This window comes from Ctenopharyngodon idella, chromosome 10 (genome assembly GCF_019924925.1).
Source record: "Ctenopharyngodon idella isolate HZGC_01 chromosome 10, HZGC01, whole genome shotgun sequence".
Lineage (NCBI taxonomy): Eukaryota > Metazoa > Chordata > Actinopteri > Cypriniformes > Xenocyprididae > Ctenopharyngodon > Ctenopharyngodon idella.
Genome location: NC_067229.1, coordinates 49091133 through 49116196, shown reverse-complemented (window position 1 = coordinate 49116196; position 25064 = coordinate 49091133). Strand labels below are relative to the sequence as shown.

Below are 25064 nucleotides of genomic sequence, written 5' to 3'. Positions count from 1 at the left end.
GAACCTCCCAGAAGCTGCTGCGGCCGGCAGGTGACGGCGGTTTTAAGGACAGACAGACCGAGAGACAGACACATGAGCCGCTGCTCCGGCAAACCTGTCCCAAACCTCAGGCGCCGCTCACTACACATATTTTAAACAGCACTTTATGAACACAGTCTGGAAACATCCTTAAGAAAACAAGGAAGGGGAGCAACATGTGGTCTGAAATGAATCGAAGACGTCGACGCAAAACAAAATGGTACAAATTTTGGTTTGGATGTGGAGGGTGAGCGCTGGAGGGGGACGAATGGAAATGTGTACGAGTCTTTTGATTCATCCAGTGCAGATCAACACAGCTTGTGCTGTTTGAAGATCTCAAGAGATAAAAAACAGAGAAACAGTCAACTACACTTACGACAAGAGCGTCCATGGAAAATGATTTCAATCGCTGATCATTTTCAGACTGAAAGACATTAATGTCATACTGCATCAGAGTGATCAGAGGATTTGCAAAGCAATTTTTGTTTCAGAGCAGTGATTGATATGCCACATTAAATCATCAGTTCATCCAAAAATCAACAGAAGGAAATCAAATACACTGCATCAAGATGAGTTTTACGATTTTATGTGAATAAAGAGACATGCGGAAACCATCTGACATCAAACTTTGCGTGAGGCACCATATTTGCAATTTTAGACACTTATTTTTTTTATTTTGAAGTTTAACATACAGCTGTGTGAAAAGACCAGAACGAATTTTCTCCACAACTTCAACTCTTGTACTCTTGAGAAAGCCTAGCCTGAAAGTTTGAATCAGTTTTAAAAGTTCAAAGTTTGAGTCTCTCATGGGGCGTTCACACCAGACGCGACTTGCGCGAATAAATCGTGCTATTCGCGCGTAGTTGGACGCTTGAACATTTTGAGTTTACTCGCTTCATTCGCGCGTGAAATTCACTTCACAACAGGCGTGAATTCGGCTCCAGTCTCGTTTCTGCACACTTCCTCTGAATAAACACATCAACTCGTCAGCGGGAAAGTAGTTGTAAAATACAGCGAATAAGCTCAATTTTCTGGCTTTAGCTAGCTTGTAGTCTCAATACGTACATATGTAGCTCAAATTGAGTAAAGAGCATTTTTTACAACTTACCAGACTGTCCAACCTCCTCACTCACTTTCTTCCAAACAAGATCCTTTTTATTCCTGTTTCTATAAAAGTATAAAGATGTATCGTACAGCGACTACGATTTCGTCCTCCATTGTTGTTTCAGATTTCTGCCTCCTCTCGCTACGTCGTAATCACGGCACTACTAGAGCAAGCTCCTGATTGGTTAACGCAGCGCGAATATTCGCCCAAGTTCAGATTTTTCAACTCGGGCGAGTCGCCCGAAATGCTCAATTCGCGCTGCGTCATTTGCGTAAATCGCGTCATTCGCGCCGCAGGATGTCTATTTGCGTCTTTGCATTGACTTAACATGTAAATCACTCACGCTTAACGCTTCATTCGCGTCTGGTGTGAACGTACCATCAGACAAATCGTTTGCCATGATTGAAAACTAGATGAGTAAAGTGTGTAAACAAACTTTGATGTTGGCTTGAGAAAGCCTAAACTGAAAGTTTATATCAGTTTTAAAAGCTCAAAGTTTAAAGGTTTTAAGTCTCTCAGACAAATCGTTTGCTATGCAGTTGCTAGGGTATGTGGGTGGTTTCTAAGGTGTTGCTATGCAGTTGCTAGGGTACTCGGGGTGGTTGCTAAGGTGTTGCTATGTTTGACAGAAATGGTGAAATAATTGTTTTTTGGGTAAGACACGGTATAACATTGTGATTCATTGTTCAATCATTGTAAAAGCGATTCCAACGGTATCGTTTCTCTTTGCCGTCTTTATCATTACAGTAATCGCCGTTAGTGTGAACGGGCCATAACTCTTGTAATTTGTGTCATGTAAAAGAGGTATAACGGAAGACTTATACTCTAAACCTCTTCATCCACTCAATATTCACAAATCAAACCTCAAATGAAACGCTTCAGAAACACGTACAGACCTGCTGGTTTATTAAGAAGCGAGTTACGGCTGATCAGGGTGGTTCGGGTTCAAATGGCTCTCTGGGATCTCAGAGTAAACGCTGCGCTCTTCTTAATGTGATGTTATCTTAATAGTAAAGCTTAAGTGCTGTTTGATGGCCTTTGCAGACTCACTGACAAATGTTCAACAGCTATGAAAACGGCACTAAAAGACTTTAATGGGAGATTCCTGAGCTCTTGCACAATCTCTCTTCCCTAAATTTCCTTTCAAAGGGCCCATAACTCCAGAATATGAGCTGTTCCTTTCACTGCACTTCGTTTCAAACCAACTAAATCTTAAAAAATGTAAATCTACAGTACATCCCTTCCCTTTTTTAATGAATCTGCCTATGGTCAACACACATTTACAGACATTTAAAGGAATAAAATCACGCCGAAATGATTTACTTCTTTCCATACCTCTCTCAAAATAAACCTTGCAATGAAAATAATTGAAATAGATCATGTCCAACTGGAAAAATGACAAAAAAAGCATCATAAAAGAGCTCTGACTGAGTCATCTGAAGGCATAAATGTGTGTCTGTTCTTCACATAATCTTAAGTTGGTATTTACTGATGCTTTTATGGCATTTTTATGCATCTATCTGCATTTGCTTTTATTGTACAGAAAATTACAGCATTTAGATCTTGCAATCTAGGAATTTGCATGTCACGCTCGCATAAAAACGCATACCTTGAACGCAATGCAATTCACTTTGGATAAAAGCATCAGCCAAAATGCATAAATGTAATTGACCTAAAGAAGAAAATAAGGTCTGGAAGAACATGAGGGTGTGTATAATGCGTTAACGATGCACTAATCCTTTAATTGTAATGCAGCAACCCTAAATGGACCGTCTAACACTGTTAACTGTGATGATAGATGAACAAAACTACAATTAAAGATTCAGTGGCCAGGTTTCTGAAGAAACTCATGTGCAGAGAGGCCATTAAAACAGGCTGAAACACAAGAGCCGGCCGATCCGAACATCTTGACTGCATTAGATCCTGCGTGTCCCGCGATGGGAAGAGGCCGCAGGAGGGACAAAACCCGGCCAAGAGCTGCATTAACCAAACAGCTCATCTCCTCTGGAGGAACCGCTGTCATATTTACACAATCCCTGATCTTATCTGGACAAACATGAGTTTGCTTTCAATAAAGGTTCTGATTGAACTATGGGACGATGCAGTTTACAGGTACACTAGCGGTCAACAGTATGAAATAATTGCGATTTTTTAAATGTTTTTCTTCTGTCTCTTCTGCTCACCAAGGCTGCACTTATGATCAAAAATACAGTAAAAATAGTGAAATATTTTTATGATTTAAAATAGCTGTTTTCTGTTTGAATATATAGTAAAGTGTAATTTATTCCTGTGATCAAAGCTGAATTTTCAGCATCATTACTCCAGTCTTCAGTGTCACATGATCCTTCAGAAATCATTCTGATATGATATGTGTTTTACCTCAGCAGCGAGAGGTTCAGGTTCCCCGTACAGGCTTTGATTTTGTTCTGGGCTTCCAGGTGGGTCATTCCCTCCGTGGCGATGCCATCGATAGACAACACGACGTCCCCGACGCTGATCTTGGCTTTAGCTGCCTTTCCTCCATCTGTCAGCTACATCAAAACACAAACACACACAGTTCAGAGAGGAACTAATACACAACCGTAGAAAGTGTCTGATTCCATTGCTACCTTTTGTGAGCTGATTAAACATTCATACGCAACACAAATAATACTTCTCATGACGTGCACAAGAGATATAACTCTCAATAGAGTTTCACTGATAATCCAGTGAGCCGTTAACCACTGTGACTCATTCAACTGAGTCAGTGAGCTCAATCTGATTCATGCAGTTCTGTGAAGCAGATTCATTCAAAAGATTCATTTACAAATCGGACAGAGAGCAAGTCTTACACTCTAAAAAGCTGGGTTAAAAACAACCCAAGTTGGGTAAAATGTGGACAAACCCAGCGATTGGGTTGTTTTAACCCAGTTATTGTTTAAAAATGACTATATGGCTGGATTAAAATGAACTCAAAATATGTTGGAAATTAAAAATCAGACACATAATTACTAGAGGCAACAATAATAATCAAAAGGTGAACATTTATTAATAAGCAATTTAATAAATGTTTATTGTTTAATCATTATGCATTAAACTTATTAATAAATTTTAATTTCCAACATATTTTGGGATAATTTTAAGCAATACAGTAATTTTTTAACAATAGTTGAGTTAAATAAAACTACCCAGCAGGGTGGGCAAACATTTAACCCAACCGCTGGGTTAGAAAAGACCCAATCCGCTGGGTTAAAACAGCCAATTCGCTGGGTTAAAATGACCAATTTTCAGGGTTAAAACAACTAATTCGCTGGGTTAAAACAACGTTGGGCAAACATTTAACTCAACCGCTTGGTTAAGGCAACCCAATCACTGGGTTTGTCCATTTTTAACCCAACTTGGGTTTTTTAACCCAGCATCTTTTAGAGTGTACGCGTAAGTAAAGCTTTATATATATAGCATCTTTTAAAACAGTGTTTACAAAGTGCTTTACAGAAGAGAAATTCACAGGAAAAAAAAAAAAAAAATGCAAATCCAGTCTGTTTCTCACACAAATCAAACAAGTTAAATTTTTCTAAGTTTGAATGCGTTAAGCTACATTTATTGCGATTTTAATTAAAAAGAGAGGTGGTAGTCTTCAAACAAATAATTTCTAACACAATCAATCTTTCAACAAATTAAATTCAGAAATTTGAGCAGAAATGTTTTTTTTTTTTGTTGAGTTACTTTACCCTGATTAGACTGGTGCTTTATTTTTAATAGTTTTTAATAGTTTAAGTTCACAATAACAATGGTTATAACAATAACATCCTACCGCAGGCCACTCGCTTTGATGTCAATGTAATATATCTCGTATGCCGTATATCTCCAGACTCAAAAGCAGTGCTGGACAGATAATTATACAGCTAAAAGATCTGGCTGTTAATAATCAAACCATTCACAGAAGCTGAAGACCAACAAATGACTGATGCTCCGCTGACCTTTGACCCTCTTGGCCCTAATTGAAAGACGGATCCATACGCGCGGCTCACCTTTGAAGCAGAAGTGCGGTGAGACGTTCACGCGGACAGACGCTGATGAAATACTAGCTTCAGGAGACACGAGAGTCCAGCTGTAATTTATTAGGGGCTTTAAATCTGTAGCTCCGAGACGCTGCAGCGCTGTCGACCTGATCAGATTAGACCTGACGGGCTATTAGACTCCGTCTCAGAAACCATCCTCACTCTTGTCTGGACTAATAAACAACCTGATACCTTACTAGATAACTACAGCAGGGGAAGGAAAGTCTTCACTCCAGTGATTTACACAAATGAGACTAAAACCAAACAGCTTCTGTGGAGATTCTCAGAGAGTCTTAAAGGCCTCACATGTATTCTTTACAGGTAATCCCAGAATGCACTGCAACTATACAGGAAAAAAAAAAACCAACATTATCCAAGATGGTCAATAAAAGTCAAGAGTAGGGATGCACTGATATGAAAATTTTGGGCGATACCGATAACCGATAATTCTTTATATTTGAAAGCCGATAACTGATATATTTACCGATAAATCTTTTATCGGCTTTAAAATATCGGCAAAATGTTCTTATCTGACCGATAACGACAACATTAAAAATGAACATATACTGGCCGATACCGATATGGTGGCCGATATATCGTGCACCCCTAGTCAAGAGAAATGCATGTTATATTTCATCCAATACCAAAAACTATCAATATAAATTTCATATTATATCTCCACAAACTAAACAAGTGTTTCCCCGTCATTATATTCTATTAACTAATGAGATGCTTTTTCATAGTGAGAAACAGGTTAACAAAATAAAGCTCAGATAAAAAGAAAAGAATGTACAAAAAGTAGAGATGCACCGTTATATCGACCAAAAATCGATATCGGCCGATAGGTTAAAAACAGCCGATAGTCAGAGCCGATATATTCTGTCAATCAAAAGAGGGCAAGAAAATGCACTGAATTTGTGCTTTGTGTGAAGAAAATGCTAAGAAACCAGTTTGATGTTCAATATTAATAGTAAAGATATGAAATCATAACATTCAGAAAGTTAAGAAATATTAATTTAATCTTCAGAATTTGGTTAATGTGTGTTAATATTAATTTGAGTAATGCGTTTGTTTATAACTGATACCAGTTAAGTTGATGAAGTGGAGAGAATAAATTTATTTGTATTTCTTTCAACATAATAATTTAAAATAAAATAATGATGAATTATAATGAAATCATCATTAATTTAAAAAAAAAAAAAACGGTATAAAAAGGCAGAACCCCCAAACTATCGGTATCGTTATCGGCAGATATCACTCTGAATAATCAGTAGAAAAGTTTAGTATCGCTGCATCTCTAACAAAAAGGTTTAAAAGTTTATCTTTGAAAAATTTTCCGAGAAGGATCGAATGCATTGTGAAAAAGGGCGTTTCATCCCAGATATATATATGATTAGTTGCGATTAATTGATTTGACAGCACTACTTCTAATAGATTAAATTGGTTTCATGGTTTCAGTTAATCTTGCATACTATACAGTGAGCTGGCATGGAGCCTCTGTGCTGCTCGATGTGTCTGAACAAGGACTCATGTACAGGTGTGCATGTGAGGAATTATGCAACCATGCGTGACGAATATCAGTCATTCATCATTTCACATCTGCTACGCAACTCAACTAAAGCACCTTCCCGCCTCCGGAGTCAGATTAAGACTTGCTCTGCTCTTGGCCAACAGCTTTAAAACAACAATTATGATGCGGGACTGATGAAAGAAACACTTCATCCTGTCAAAAGGATCAAGTTTTGCCCGATTCCATGATTTTTTTAGGGTCAAACACGTTCAGAGCAACATGAGGACAGGTGTATTTATGTGAAGTGTTCCCTCAAGAAAGTGAATTGTGACTTCTTGTTATCTTTAAAAGACAAAAAGGCTTAATGTGACTAATAAAAGTCTCTCATCTTGACATGTACAGAAATCGGGGCGATGAGTTAAATGGGGACGGAACTGAGAAATCCAGGCATAAAAATGGAATTTACTGTATAATGCAATTGTATAAGTTCACAATTTCAGTTAATTACACGATTTTTGATTCCTAACATTTCATTTAACCATTAAATCAGAGTCCAGAAAAAATAAAATGGAAAAAACGGCCCTATAATGATATACGCCACATTGCATTATTCCAAATTCCGTCCCACAGCTCTAAGGAAGCACCTCTGGGAGTCTGACGGGGTCACACACACTAATTCAGCGCTCTCTGAGTCATTAGGTCAACGACAACAGCCGGGCCTCAAAGCCTGATTCGAATTTAATGGCCCAAGGAGACCCGAGAACACAGGAACAAGACGAGAGCGGAGGGGTCTTCACCCGGTCAGAGAACACGCTGAACTGATACAGATACGCGTGTGTATGAAAGCCGCTTAACGTTAGCACGAGTCCCAGCAGTCATTGCTTTTATTAACGTCATAAACTAAACCTCAGCCTCATAAAGCTAAAGGCAACAAGGATCAAATCCCACCGCAGAGGAGAACTACACCCCAAATCAAACAGAACATCTCGCAGTTTTCTTTACGTTTCCCTTTAAATGTTTTATCCATCATATTTCTAGCAGCATTTTCAAAACGAAAGATTAACAAGTTTTTTAACAGACGTTGTACGCTGAGTTATGATCAAGTGTGACAGGAGAACTTTTCCATGTCCAAGTTTTCACCTTTAAAACAACAGAAAACAGTTTTAAAGCTATTTTACTTACATAATGTGATGTATACATTATAAACATTCTATGAGGAAAAATAACAAATACACATAATATATAAATAAAATAAAATTTATATATACACAATTATATATTAATAATGAAAATTAATAATTATATTTATATCATACCTATAATAATTATAAATATAATATATGAATTTAAAATTATTTAAATTAAATATATAAACAAAAAAAATTTTATTAAATATATTTAAAACTAATTTATATATATATATATATATATATATATATATATATATAATTTTAAATTCACATATTTTATAATAGGTATGATATACATATAAATATATTAATAACGAAAATTAATAATTATATTTATATCATACCTATAAATTATAAATATATGAATTTAAAATTATATAAAATAAATAATTATGAAAAAGAAAAAAATAAGTATAAATATAATTCTGAAATTTAATATTATATTTTTTTTTCTTTTTTATAATGAAAAATTGAAAATTAAATTAATCTATATTATACCTATAACAATTATAAATATTATATGAATTTGGATTTATATAAAATACATAATTATTAATATTAATAAATTAAATATTAATTTAAAATTAATATTAAATATATTTAATGCAATGACAAAATATATACACATTTATATTAATAATAATGTAAGTATAAATATATTCGATATTACATATATTCATCATATATACACAATTTTATTTTTTATATATATATGAAAATAAATTATATTATGTTTATAATAATTATAATATATGATTTTGGATGTATATAAAATATATAATTATATAAATATAAAAATAAATTATATTAAATATTTAATAATGGAAAAAATCTATATACACTTAAATAATTTAAGTACAAATATAAATTTTATTATATATATATATATATATATATATATATATATATATATCAAATTCACAATAAGGCCAGAAACACAAAGTAAACAGGGTCCAAACTTTTATTTCATGCTGACCTTATCATGAAACAAACAGGACAAATATCCTTTGTTTGGTATAAAACAAAGCCGATCGCTTCCCATGACATGTGTTTGGCAGATAAGCATCTCTAGAAAGCCAAATGGACGAGATACTCGCCCTCTTCCACTTGGCAGTCACTGAACGCGCCGCAGAATCAGCGCCGGTTTAATGCCGGCAGTAAACGCTAATGAACGGTTGCTCAGATACGACACCGAAGTTCTGCGGCCGTTCTCCTTTTATAGCCGTCTGAGGGTATCACGGGCCACGTCACACACACACTTATCACACAACATCCCCAAAACAGGCTCGCAATCCCAGTAACCAGTGACATTTACATGAAGAGGGCCTCAATCTAAAACTTAATTTGAGCCACCAAGACTCGTTGCTTCTCAATTTAAACCGAAGAGGAGGCAGAAATGAGAGAACAGTGGCTAAAACAGCAGCCATGTGAAAAAAAATAGAAGTATGGTGATGTGAATAATTACAGAGAAGCAGTTCAGAGTATAACTGATGAAGAAAAACGCCACATGTTGTTATCCGGACGTGAGTTATGCTAAACCAGACAAAATAAGACACAACATTCGTTTCAGTTCGGACATGGACGGCAGCCAAACGCTTCCATGTGCGCCTCTCAAATTAGTCACATAAGCCACAATCAAACGCAAATCAAATTAAGGTGAAATTCCCCATAAAGATGTCTGATGATAAACCCATGGATCATCATTATCCACTCCATGTCGAACGCATCCGTGTATTTGCGAGCGTGTTGTCAAAACAAGGCCGAAGGGAAGTTTCCGTTCCTCGATTAACAATAACTATCTACATTAAAAATGCATCATTTACTATTTGTGCACCAAAACAGGTTCAGTGTGGATCTACATGTGTGTTCAGCAACGATACGATCTCCACAAACCTTCTGCCAACTGTGTTAAATGACTTATAAAACGTATCAAATGAGCTGGACTGGTTTGCATCGCCTCAGACCACAAACCCAGTTATTTCTGGTACTACTAATGCTGAATTTTGGCTCGATAAAAAGCCAAAAATTTAAAATTTGAAGAACAGAGATTCTCGCCTTATGAAAGCATTCCTCCTTTAACTGTGGAAAGATAATATTTGAATGTTAACTTTAGTGGAACGGCTGCTTTTCCTCCATTAATCTTTATCGAGACTTGAAAACGTGCCGATATGTTACAAGATTTTGCTGTCAACGTACTGGGACCACACTCATGGAGTGACTCAAAGCAAACCGGAGTTTTTTCCCCCCCAGAGGGCCTCACACAGTCACACGGTCCGATTGAAATGCTGATGGGCTTCATTTTCAGCGGCTGAATGAATGAGTTTCTGAACACCGCATTTTTCAGACGTCGAGTCACAGAGAGCTTGTTAAGGTGGTTTAACGTCTCTTTAAAGGCCTTATATGGATCTGGGAGATTTCTCTCGCTGTCAAACATTCCAGGAGCGTTTCGGGACAAACCAGGTGTTTCAACATTGTGTCCCTGAAATACATCTATTACGTCAAACACGGAGTATTTTATACAATAAGAGTACAAACACACTGAAGTACAGGAATATTTGTCTGAGAGCCTGATTCCCTCTGGACAGAGTTATTTCAGTATCAGTGATTCACTACACTGTTTCCTTAAAGAGCTGTTTTTACTTCATTCAACTCATAAAAATTCATTTTGTTGGTATAAATTAATGTATTTAGGATAATTCAGCAATATCCATCTAATATCCATCCACCAAGCAATCCATCATCCATCCATCCATCCATCCATCCATCCATCCATCCATCCATCCATCCCTCCATCCATCCCTCCATCCATCCCTCCATCCATCCATCTACCAAGCAATCCTTCCATCATCCACCAACCAATCCATCCATCATCTATCCATCTATCTACCGAGCAATATCCATCCATCCACTGAGCAATCCATCCATCTATCCATCCATCCATCCATCGAGCAATCCATCCATTCACCCAGAGCAATCCATCCATCATCTATCCATCTATCTACTGAGCAATATCCATCCATCCAGCAAATAAACATCTACCAAGCAATCCATCCCTCCATCCATCCACCCACCTACCGAGCAATTCATTCATCCATCCATCAAGCAATCCATCCATCCATCCATCGCAAATAAACATCTACCGAGCAATCCTCCATCAATCTATCGAGCAATCATCCATCCATCCATCAATCATCCATCCACCGAGCAATCATTCATCATCTATTCATCTATTTACAGAGCACTCCATCCATCCATCTAACAGGCAATCCATCCATCCATCCACCGAGCAATCCATCCATCCATCCATCCATCCACCGAGCAATCCATCCATCCATCCATCCATCCATCCACCGAGCAATCCATCCATCCATCCATCTAACAGGCAATCCATCCATCCATCCACCGAGCAATCCATCCATCCGTCCATCCACCGAACAATCATCCATCCATCCATCCACCGAGCAATCCATCCATCCGTCCATCCATCGAGCAATCATCCATCCATCCACCAAACAATCATTAATCATCTATTCATCTATCCACCGAGCAATCCATCCATCGAGCAATCATCCATCCAGCAATCATCCATCCATCCATCCAGCAATCATCCATCCATCCATCCAGCAATCATCCATCCATCCATCCAGCAATCATCCATCCATCCAGCAATCATCCATCCAGCAATCATCCATCCAGCAATCATCCATCCAGCAATCATCCATCCATCCATCCATCCAGCAATCATCCATCCGAGCAATCATCCATCCATCCATCCATCCAGCAATCATCCATCCATCCAGCAATCATCCATCCATCCATCCATCCAGCAATCATCCATCCATCCATCCATCAACTATCTCAATCTATCTGAAATATGCTAGCAGTGCGATAGTACGTACTAGCAATGTATGTGCTAGTTTTTAAATATATCCATATTAATTTTCATTAGTTATTTTGATACATCAAGTTAAAATAAATGAAAATGAGAAATGTTGCTTTACATGTTTTTTTATATGGTGATGATAGTGATGATTGACTGAAACCTTGAGAGAAATAAACGGAAACGCTTCCACATCTAATAGCTAATAATTGACACCTAATATGAGGCGCTTTATCCAGATGTGTTCCAGATGTGCCTAATGAATCCATCAAACAGAGGAACATCAGTATCAAGCCACTCGAACACAAGCAGGCTGTCATTAATGTTCCTGTGATCCCGGAGATCCATGCGAGCGAGTCTGGAACTCTCAGGTCGATCTCCATGGCAACACAAACAAAACAGAACATTCCAAAGCCGGAGAAGAAAGAAAGAAAGCCAGTGCTGGAGGAACAAACTGCAAGATCTTTCATTTCCATGGCTGTTCCTGAAAGAAAGCTCCCAGAACTTGTGAGGTGCAATGTGAATAATGAATAGCACTTTTGAAAAAACTGATTTCAAAGACCTCCACTCATATGACTGTAGTGAGCAGCCTAATAACAGTGGACTTATTCTGCGCGGAGTGGATTGAGATCACATGACCAGTTGAATGCTGCTCGCTTTATCTCTGTAAGCCCACGGTTAGTGGACACTTTATAAATAGCACATTTATTAAAAGGCACCAAAAGTTAATGTATCAGACAACAAAACATCAATGAAATATCTTGTTACCATCACAATTTACTAATTTGATTATACCGGTTTTTGCCAAAACAAAAAAAAATAAAGCAAATATGCAAAAATGCAATATAAAACAAAAGAAATATAAAACAATAAAAAACAAATATAATATGAATGTTGCCAAAACAAAATAGAAAATAATGTAGCAAAGCAAAGCCAAATAATAAAATATAAAATAAAAGATAGAAAATAAATTAAAAATTATATAATATGAATGCTGCCAAATTAAAAATAGACAAAGCAAAATAAAAAAATAAAATGCAATATGAAATAAAAAAAAACAATATAACACAATAAAATAAAATATTATGAATGTTGCCAAAAAATAGAAAAGCAAAATAAAATAAAAAGCATTATAATAAAATAAAACAAACAAAAAATATAATATAATGCAAAAAAAAAAAAAGCAAAAAAAAAAAAAGCAATATAAAACAAAATAAAATACATGGTATGAATGTTGCCACAAAAAAAAGACAAGCAAAGCAAAATGAAATAAATAAAATTAAAATGCAATATAAAACAAAAGAAATATAAAACAATAAAAAACTAATATAATATGAATGTTGCCAGAACAAGATAAAAAATAAAATAGCAAAGCAAAGCCAAATAATAAAATATAAAATAAAAAAGCAATATAAAACAAAATAAAAAAAATATATAATATGAATGTTGCCAAAACAAAATAGAAAAAGCAAAATAAAATAAGTTATAATATAATGCAATATGAAATAAACTATATAAAACAATAAAATAAAAATATAATATATTATCAATGTTGCAAAAAATATAGAAAAGCAAAGCAAAATAAAATAGCATTATAAATAAAATAAATAATATAATGCAATATAAAATAAAAAAGCAATATAAAAAAAAAATGAAATAAAAATGTAATATGAATTTTGCAAAAAAAAAAAAAAAAAATAAATAAATAAATAAATAAATAAATAAAGCAAAACTAAATAAAACAAAAGCAGTATAAAACAATATAATAAAAAAAATTACTGTTCCTGAAACGGTTCCTTTACTCTACTCCATCTGCACAATTGTTATTGCCAATATAAATGTATAACGTTTGTCACACTAAACTGAAACAGACAGTGAGAAAAGATGCTGTACTCTTCAAAAAGATTAAACACAGAAACACAAACCCTCAAACACACTTGTGTGTCTGTGATCGGTTAATTACGGGTCACTTAATGAGGACAAGCGTGTTCAGTCTCTACAGACCCTGGAGAAATAAAACAGAGCCACAGTGGAGAAAGGTGACGTGTGACTGGAAAAAAAAAAAAAAAAAAACTGTAACTGGTCAAACATAATACATGACTTGATTGAATCTGATTGAAAGCACCGTCACAGTATGAATGTCATGCGATGGTAAATGCAAACATGTGATGGTAACACCAACTCTTTATCTTCTCTCACCAGCCTAAATAAAAACAGAATGAGAGCTTGTTCAAAGTCAGATTAGACCCCCACCACTTTCACCCGGCCTCCCTGGCAATGAATCCAAGCGCTCGCAATTTTTAGCACACAAATTCACAAAAGCTGTAAATCAGAGAGCGGAGTGAGCCAGCCTGACATGACGGACGAGTTCTCATTCACTTCACGATTAAAACCAGATCGGCTCAAACTAATGCTCAACATGCTGCGGTCGCACGGATCGTGCTCGGATTTTACTGGGATTGGCATTCATGGAAAACTCTTTGCATGCTTATAAAACTCTTTCCTGTCAAATTAAAAGTCCCTGTAGAAATAACCCTAGGAACGGGGTCCGTTCCTTCAAAGGTTGCTAGGGGTTCAAGTCAAAGAGCAGAATTCCTGTTTCCTGTTGCTCTTTGTTTTTGACAGGAAATGACTCTGTAAAAGCCTGTAAAAGTCTATATTTAGATACAGACAATTAAATCTGAATGGATGATTTTTGGATATAGATACTGAAGACAGTCTCTTCAAGTCAAAATCAGTTTGAGTTGTAAAACGCTTTTCATAATAAACATTGTTTCAAAGCAGCTTCACGTGATGTTAATGTTTATAAACATCTTCATGCGTTATAGTTGGGCGATAATATAGATATATTTTGTGACAATATAAACAATCAAACAGCTGAGATTTGCAAAGCAAAGACAATAAAATAAATAAATAAATAAATAAATAAATAAAAATAAAAAACAAAATAAAAAATATATAAGCAATATAAAAAATAAATAAATATAAAATGAAAAATAAAAGCAATAAAATAAAAATAAGCAATATAAAAAATAAATAAATACAATGAAAAATAATATAAAATAAAAAAATAAGCAAAAAAATAAAAATAAAATAAGCAATAAAATAAAATAAAAATTAAAATAAAAAGCAATAAAAAAATAAGCAATAAAAATAAGCAAAATAAAATAAAAAAATAAAAATAAGCAATATAAAAAAATTAAATAAAACAAAGCAATAAAATAAAAAAACAAACAAAATAGAAATACACAAACTAAAATAGATAAAAAATAAAATACAATAAAAATAAAATTATATAAAAATAAATTAAAAACATTACTGTTCCTGAAAATGTATTTTACCCATTTACTCCATCTGCACTATTGTTATTTTGCACTATTATTGGCAATACAAGTATATAACATTTGCCACGCTAATAATCACTGCTTTGAAACACTCTGTATTGTATAAAGCACTATAGAAATAAAGGTGAGTTGACTGAATAAAGCACTAAACTGAATCTGAGAGTGAGAAAAGATGCTGTACTCTTCAAAAAGATTCTCTAGTTTTAACACAAACCCTCAAACACACTATATATCGTGTTACATGAGTGTACTATATATGTATGTGGATGAAGTTGTAAATCCGACTTCACGTATAAAGCTGTGCGATGATATTTTGCGACGATTTAAGTCGTCACATTTATTTATATAGATGGAACATTTATTTATGCAGACGATATAAATGATCAAGCTAAATAGTTCTTCTCAACAGCCAGAACCTACTTTGGTATTACGGGCTGGACGATAGTCAAAGCATGATTTAGAGTTGAGTTTTCCTGTAAATGTCCTTTTTTATATCAGATCAAAGCGTTCGCTCACTTCCAAATGATTAGAAAGCTCAGAATCAGTACCTTGAGCGGCAAAAGCTGGACTGCTCCTCGACTCTTTCATCTTGGCTGAATATCTGAGTGATTCAGAGGTCAGAACAGTTGAACTTTCCTTTTGAAAGCAGAAGATGAAATCGAAAGATGTTGCTTCGCCTCAGTCTCCCAATAGTGTGTGTGTGTGTGTGTGTGTGTGTGTGTGTGTGTGTGTGTGTGTGTGTGTGTGTGTGTGTGTGTGTGTGTGTGTGTGTGTGTGTGTGTGTGTGTGTGTGTGTGTGTGTGTGTGTGTGTGTGTGTGTGTGTGTGTGTGTGTGTGTGTGTGTGGCAAAACAGAGTGCAACAAGTGAGCTCCAGAAGTAAAAACCCCACTCTTTTTCTCCAGTCTAAAAGTCAGGCTCACAATGAGCTCTGAGGTTATTATGTGATCATATCTACTTCTGTATTGTTTAAAAGAACGCCGATTTCCCGATTCGTGCAATTATACAGTTTAGTGTCATTATACAAAAATTTCTTTTTGTGTTTGTTGTTTTTATGGCTTTCTTTGTATTTGTGTGTTTGTTTACTGTGATTTAATGACTTTTTGTATTTTTGTGTTTTTGTTTGGCTTTCTTTGTATTTTTATGTTTGTTTACTGTGTTTTTATGGCTTTCTTTGTATTTTTGTGTTTTTGTTTGGCTTTCTTTGTATTTTTATGTTTGTTTGCTATGTTTTAATGGCTTTTTGCATTTTTGTGTTTGTTTACTGTGTTTTTATGGCTTTCTTTGTATTTTTGTGTTTGTTTACCGTGTTTTTATGGCTTTCTTTGTATTTGTGTTTGCATAATGAAGCAATTCACCAATCAGAATTAAGTATTCCAGAAGGACGTGTAATAATCATCATTTATAACACAGCAACCACAAGAAATCACCGTTTAAATCGTGTCTCCGAAGAATCTAGAGATTTTTACCAGTCAATATGCATATTATCAGTAACACCGCACACATTTTTATTGCAAAATGTTAAGATAAATAGCTCTTTTGGTGCATTTTCTAAATCCACCTTCAAATCCCATCTGTGAGAGTTCATTAAAATATTGTTTTAATGAAATACAGGCGCAATTTAGAGTCAGCCAAATCAAATGAGTTCACTGGAAATGTCAAAGCAATTTTTAAACCATTTGTTGTTATGAATCTTGCTTTTGTGCATTAAATGCATTTCAAATGAAGATTTTTAATGGTCTAGAAGTGGTCATTTTTAATTTAATCAGCCATCTATTACTATATATATAACCAGATCACATAAACCCTGTACAATAATCTCTCTCATTTAATAAGGATGTTGTAAATACCCTCATCAGGACATGATTCAATTGTTTCTTCTATTAACTAAGTGTTTGTTCTGCTGCTCCAAACATTCACTGCAACTCTGAACGCCAGAGAACTGAAAATAGTCCATGTGGTTTCTGTGAATGTCGGTTTAATAATTGAGCCCTATGTTCTTGCTCCCAAAAATGACAAGTTAGAAAGTGCCACAAAACATCTACGCGCTCTCGAGTCAAAACCACAGCACTTTTGTTGACTTTTATATGCCGAAAGCCGCAGTAACCTTTCGCTGGAAGTATTCTGAGCTTTAACCGCCATCCGCCAACTCCACAGAGCTGACAACACGCCCGGACAGACCGCTAAACCCTGGACGCGGATACAACTGGAGCAGGACATGCAAGGTTCATATTCAGTGAGAAACGAGGACTAAAGCAGTAGATGGTAAAGAGGATGATGATTTATGCAGTCAAGACCTCCAAAAAGGCCCCATAAAAGTGGACAAATCAAGTATTCTGAAGTCATACGATAGCTTTGTGTGAGGAACAGGCTGAAATCTCCCAGATATCATTCACACGTGCAGATAATTAGACCTAGTGCCAAGTTTGAACATATGTGAAGAACCACTTTGATCACAAAGCTTCTATATTGTATATTATATGATTATGCAAAACACCAAAAAGACGGTTATGAAACAACATGCAATGACAGTAAATTACTCATTTTGAGGTTTAACTACTCCTTTAATGTGCATCCTTAAACCTAGAAATCTACTGTATCATATTTGATACTAGGGATGCACCGATAGGATATTTTAAGACTGATAACGATACCGAGTTGTTGTAGTAGAGTGTTGTTGTCATGCTGTCATTTTACGCCGGACTGCTTCACAAACGAGGGTCAATTCAACACTGGATTTGCACAAAAGATTAACATGACGGCACATGCTAGTGGATGAGTTGAATCAACTCCACAGCAACTACATAAATTTATCCACTAACCGTTCAGAAACGTCCTAAAAGTTGTAACTTCTTCCTGAGTCTCTCCATCAGTGTCGACTCCGGTTTGAACAATGTAAGGCTGAACACCGTCGTCATTTTGGCTGCATGAGATTCTCCAGCTTTGTTGTTGTTGAGCAACAGAAGTGCGAGCTGTTGAAGCTCCGCCCTCTTCTGGAAAGGGGGCGGGAGCAGCAGCTCATTTGCATTTAAAGGGACACACAAAACGGCGTGTTTTTGCTCACACCCAAATAGGGGCAAATTTGACAAGCTATAATAAATGATCTGTGGGGTATTTTGAGCTGAAACTTCACAGACACATTCTGGGGACACCAGAGACTTGTGAAAGGGACATTATGGGTCCCCTTTAAAACTACAGAGCATAAAACTAAGCATTTAAATATCATCTTACGAAGACATTATTGGCAGATATTGATATGCATTTGATCTAAGTATCTGCTATATCTGTTTTAAAGATGTCATTGGTTTACATTCTAAGAATTAGAATTTAATCACTCTTTGTCCATATAAACATCAGCATCTGCAGCAAATTTAGTTTGGCCCTCTGAATAAAATTGAGCTGTTTTTTTCCTTCATATTCTCACTATATCAATCAGACTACATGAGCCATAAAAGCCTGATGCATCTAATATGATACTTGAACAAAAAAAAAAAAAAAAAAAAAAAAAAAACATATGCGGTTTAATAAATGGTTTAAGAAAAAAAACAGATCTTTCAGACTATTATTTTATATGTCAGGCTTTACACAGGGTTAAACATTTAATCGAGATATCTTACCCTCCACATAAAGTATAAGGCCTGTCAGTCGGGACTGTGCCAGACCAAAACCACTACTTTCAAACCAAAACCCTTCATGGAATCCTTGAGCTATTCATCAAAGACATTAGCCAAGGAAATCTGAGGCTGATGAAGCCCAATGGAAAGCATTCATCTTCCTGTTCTCTTAAACGCCTCATGCTTATGTAACGCTAGATTATTGTTCTGAATGGAATCTCGACCTGCTCTTACCTCACACTCAAAAACACACACACACACACACACACACACACACGTGTGTGTGAAACCTATACGGTATGTTCACATGCTACAAAAGCATTCCAAGCCTTCCTGTGTGCGATGGGTACGGCCGTAAGCAGAGCGAGGTTAAAAGTGCCATCAGGGAATAATATAGCTCTCAACACTGGCAGACGGCTAAAATTAGAGCATATTTGTTCAGCGTGAGTATCAAATGTCAAGCTGACAGAAAGCAGACAGCTTTGTGAGGTTAAACACTGATGGGAGGCGAGCGGACGGCGAGACGGACTCTTGACTGAACCAAACAGGGAGGGAAACTTCAGTAGAAGAAACCGAAGAAGGTATCCGTTTCTGTCTGGTGCTGTAGTTAATAACACACAACGGAATTGTGAAAGGCCAGTTGCATTATGCTATCTGTTACCAAAAAAGGAGCATGAGGTGACTGGAAAGACAGGAACAGACTTTTAAAAAAAAAAAAAAAAACACCTACTGTTTTCCTTCCTCTGATAATAGTGTACTGGAGCTTTGGACCAAAACGTAGTGAGATGACTTGGTGTCTACTGACTAGATATGCTGCTGTCTACTAAATCAGCATCTGAACTGTAACAGAACCACAAAAGTGACTCGATATCAGAACGTTTATAATTAGATTGAATTCATTTGAACTGGCATCTTTAAAGGGTTAGTTCAACCCAAAATGAAAATTCTGTCATTAATTACTCACCCTCATGTCGTCCCACACCCGTAAGACTTCCGTTCATCTTCGGAAGACAAATTAAGTTATTTTTGATGACAGAATGCTGTCAGATTTCCTTCCATTGACTGCCTTTGCAACTTCCAATTTGACGCTTCAAAAACTTCATAGAGATCGGAAGACGAATCCATATGAATCGATGGGTTTAGTCCAAATTTTCTGAAGAGAATCCATCGCTTGTTATGACGAACAGATTTAATTTAGGCTTTTACTCGCATGTAAACATTGATCAGCGAACATAAGCAGAAGCTCAACCAAACCTGCTACACATGCGAGAACAAACCTCTTGCAGACGTGCTGCTTAACACACCTCATTGGTTACGCAGCGCGTTTTACCTTCCGGAAGAGGTTTGTTCTTGCGTGTGGCAGGTTTGTACTAAATCCCTCGATTCATATGGATCTGCAGGGATATAGAGCTGCTTGAAGTGTACATCAGAGTAGACTCGCTCCCTCAGTCAAAATCGAGGGGACGAGGGTCTGTCCATATAAACTTTCCTCGTCCACTTCACGAAGTGGAACGCACTTCAAAATGGTGGCAGGGATTCCCCCGAAGGGAAGAGCTTAGGGAAGTTCAGGAGTGCGTGTCTAAAAGTGGAGTGGAACGCAGCCCAGGTCAACATATACATGCAGGGAACAGATAACAAACCAAAACACAATGAAACTAAACAGAACAAAACATAATCCTGACAAAAACTTTAACAGTATCTCAATGATACTAAAATAACACTGGCCGCAACACACAGGTAATGCAAAGTGTTTTCCAATCTGGTCCAAAAAGGTTAACTTTCAAACAATGTTTTATCAAGTCGTAGTAATTAATTATACTTCCTTACATTCAAAATCTAATTGCAACTCTGCCTTCTGTTTGCTACGTCAATCAAATACAATTCAAATTTTGGAGAGCATTCCAAATGCCGCACAAGCCTGTTACTTCTATGTATTTCGACAAAAAAAGTATAGTAATAATCAACATTTCTCTTAATTGACCCTTCGCAAAGACCCGCCCCCCTTAGTTACTGTTGCTTTGTCCAACAAGCCATGGCGCTGTCACGCCACACAGAGTGAAAAATACATCACGGAGCAAAGAGGACACTGACAACTCGTCGACAGACAAGACAGAGCAGGTTACTTATGATATTAAACAAAGTCCCAGCTTTCAAATTGTGTAATTTTTTAAAGAAATTCAAACAAAAAACGTTTTGTGGCTCTTTAATGTGTCGTGACAGATCGCTGTAGCACCTCAGCTCAAACGGTTCGTGAACCGATCATCTCTTCCTACTAGATCATTTATAGCATCAAATAAACATGAATGAACATCAGAAGGAATGTTGTTTCAACCGCGGAAAGACGTCAGTACACATAATTTTTCAAGTTCAAGTCCATCAAGGTTAATCTAACTCCTGACTGCTTTGTCGGACAAAATGACACATTCGGCATTATGACTGGTTAGATCGCTTGTCAATCAAACTCCCGGCGAGGGTCAATTGAGCTTGTGAATGACACATGCAATGCTGACTTCAAATTGGGCTAAAAGACGGGCATCGGTGTAAATATGCAGCCTGTACTTTCTGGAACAGCCTTCATGTCTATGATCTATCTATGATGTCTAGTTAGGCAGCACAATAGGTTTCGGAACAGAGATTTTCTTTACATTGGCATCAAGTCATGCAAATCTAGAAAAGCCAAAAGCAGTTCATCTCATGAATAGACCACAGCATCTGATTCAACACGCTTAAACGATAATGAAAAATGATGCTGTTTTCATTGGTGTATTTCACAATGCTAGCATCTGATTAAACTTGCCTCTGTTACCAAGAGACGGGGTGTGTATCGATTCAGCTCACGCTAGTTAATCATTCACAATGAGATATGTACGAGATGATGATAAAAAGGCATTGCATAATGAAGCATCAGATACAATCGCTTTGGTAACGTCATTCTGGGATGAGGTGAACAGCATGAAACCATTTTTACAAGAAGTCACAAATACCACTACGTCACAATTACACACGACACGATTTGTTGTGAAGTTCAAAAATCAATTGTAATTGCTTATGTCGGGATTTTACAATCTTGTTTAAACAAAATCAAAAAAGACAGCAAATGAAAAGCCTGCAAGTTTGTTAAACACCTTTTATTTTGAAGAAATAAAATCATCAAGACTTTGAAAAAAAGTTTTGTGTTTTTGTGCTCTATTAAAACAGGTTTTCCTGCTTGAATGTTGATTATTTTCCTCATATTCTCCATTGTTCAGCTCCTCTCTTCCCAGTCTGTCAGTAACGCTCTGTTTAGTTCCTGTCTCTATGAAGCCCCTCCTTCTGACTGTGCTCTGATTGGTCAATGCCCCGCCCATTACCATAACTGCCAGTTTCAACACACTACTAACTAACTCAACCAGGCCCCACCCCTTTATTCTGCATATGAATTATTTAAATGAAGAATATTGTGATGTGTTCGCTCCTGGGAGAAAACTCAAGACTACAATGGAGGCGTTTCAGGGAGTTCAGAAACACTGACACTGATATAGAGAATAACTGGGACTTTGCAGAGCTTTTTCATGCATTGTTTCTACACTATTTAACGGAAAGACTCTTTGTATACATTCAGATCATTTTAGCTCCTTGTGAACTGAAACAGCAGTAAAAGATAAACTCCCCTCCCTGATAAACCATTCTTGTCATTGCACACATTATTTATCGTGTTTTAACAGCCTTGGTTAAAATCAGTCCAAATAAACCATTCCATTCCCCACGACAAGCCGGATCCCTCCCACATCTGAAGGTCAGATGACTCCGAGAGGCCACGGACAAGCAAATATGAGGGAACAAAAGCATCATCGGATCATGGGAGCAACGATGCAGAGCGTCACCCACGGCATTCGCTCGCTGAGTAAATCCTTCACGCAGACATCCTTCTAGGGCTCTTAAAATAGTGTGTTAGTGTTTTGTCTAAGAACGAGAGGAAAGAACATATTAAATTTCATGTTGATAGATTGGGTCTCGGATGCATTTAGAAAAATCTCCTAAGGCCCATCGGTTATTCAAAGCAGACTCCAGAGCGTTCCCTAGTTTTCCTTATTAACGGAAACAATTACACACAGAACAAAGGCTCTGAAAGATCCCGAACAACTGTTTTGTCTGGAGGTTTAGTTGATCTATACTCTCACCACATGGTTAAATCAAACTCAGACCTCAGACAAACTTCTGCTTTACAACCTGCTACGGCACATAAAGCTGTCAGGACGCTCCAGATCCAGGGTTCATCTTCTCCAAGGACATAATCAGAATCATCCACCCAAGTAAACAAATGACAAAACACTTCCTCAACACATCAAACACGACTTCAGGACTTTCTGCCTTAGGTGCGAAACGTACTTTATGCAAATACATGAATGCAAACACTTCTAGCTATGCAAGTGCAATATCAAATTTTAAAAACAAATTGACATTATACTGTAGCACATTTGTTCAATTTCAATAAATACATTTGCATGTATCTATATACTATTATATCAAGTGTCATATTATTGGAATCCTTGGCTCAAGACGGACAAAATGCAATGTACAACATTTTCAGTTATTTGGAATTTTTTTAAAAACCTACTTTTGTTAACTAGTCCTATGGTTTTTGCCCAACTGGAACCATATCAGTGCAGCAAGATTCTCTTAATAATTATCAAAAAAAAAAAAAAAAAAATTTCGATTCACGGTCACTAAGGGCCGCCAAAATGTTTGAAGTGGGCGGAGTCACTTTTACTAAAATGGCTATAACTGGTGAACGGAATGAGATATTTTCACCAAACTTGGCACACATATGTGGTTGTGTGAAAAAGGATGTGGCGACTGGCCACTTGGTGGCGCTATAACGAGAAGAGAAAAAAAAAAAAAAAAAAAAAAAACTTGAAAATGGCTATAACTACTTCACCGTTAGTCCGACTGACTTGAAAATTGGCATGCAGTGTCTTTGTCCCATGCCATGACCGTCTATGAGGACATTGACGTATATCTCAAAAAGCATGGCCGCCATCGGCCAATGAAATTTGAGCAGCTATCAGACAAGGTTAACGGAGACCGATCGGAATGAAATTTGCTGGGCCTGTGAGAAATTCAAAGGGGACGCCTTCGTGTTTTTCACATGCATAAAGGATTGTGTATCGCATGATTTTTCGCACACACCCACGACATTCGTACCACGTGGTAGAACTCCTCATTCTGAGCAACTTTGCCTCTAGGACCACCACTAAATATTGGAGATTATTTCGAAAACCAACTTTGGCAAACAAGTCCTAGGTTTTTTGCTCAACTTCAATAACTGTTAAAAAGCTTTAAAAAGATTATATATTTCCTATGGTAAATTGCCTGTATTTGCTGTAAATGTTTTTTTTCAAATTACAGATACTTAAACTCTTAACATATTTAGCTTCGTTCCTTTAAGTGCTGAGGTTTGTTACTGCCACAGTAATGCAAGAAAGCATGTCAAGTATGCAGAACGGGACTGATTGCTTGCAATGTTTTGAACAAACATTCATGTGTGCGTTTGTATAGAGCATGGTTCTGACCTTACTCATCTCTCAAAGAGCCGATCCCAGACTCTGGGACTCGCAGACAAAGGCGGCTCTGTGGTGCAGCGTCTGGCCCGTGACCATGGCAATATCAACACTTCACCGTCGCTCCAAAAGCAACACTGGCAGCTGCCGTCTCAACCTCCACCAAGAGATGAGATTAACAGCAGGTTCCTGATGACAAAGGATCGGTCTTAATGCACAGAGGCAAGCTGGGAAACCGGAGGCAGCGTCCCGGCCGGATCAGAGCACTGAAGCGCTGATGCAAAGTGACTTATCTGACTGACTCCAGCCGGCAGCGCTCAGTTTGTTGACGGTACGCGCTTTATAGGAGGACAAATCAAGATAACATCCATTAACCACTTCTGAAAATCTGCGAGGAGGTTTGACTTTCACAACGAGATTCGCTGTCAGACTTTAATTCTTTAAGAAGTCTTACACATGAGAGTCGTGTTACTCGAGTTGACAGTGACTAAGTTTTACTGTTTTATGACCCGACGCCTTTAGCTTTTATGTTCCTGATGGGTAATAAATCAAACGCTGAATCTCTTTCTCTCGTGTTCTATGGGACCAAACAGACTCAAAGATAAAGAGAACCATATCCAATATTCCTGTGATATCTATCCCTCAGTACTGTAAGAAAGGCCAGATGGATTATATTTAAAAATGTGCACATTTGTTAAATTTCAAAAACAAACAAAAAAACGAAATAAATTTAATTCAATTGAAATCGTTAGCTTTCTTATTCTTCTTCCACTTGAGTCTATGGCAGCCCATATAACACTATGGTAAAAAGTTACAAATTTCGGT

At 36.7% G+C, this 25064-nt stretch overlaps 1 protein-coding gene across 1 annotated transcript in view; it reads right to left on the bottom strand.

The window, feature by feature from the left end:
• Positions 1-25064, bottom strand: part of pdlim5b (PDZ and LIM domain 5b) — a 73542-nt gene that overhangs the window by 36928 nt on the left and 11550 nt on the right. The window contains 1 exon segment of the mRNA XM_051911081.1: positions 3503-3654. Coding sequence (XP_051767041.1) covers positions 3503-3654 — 152 coding nt within the window.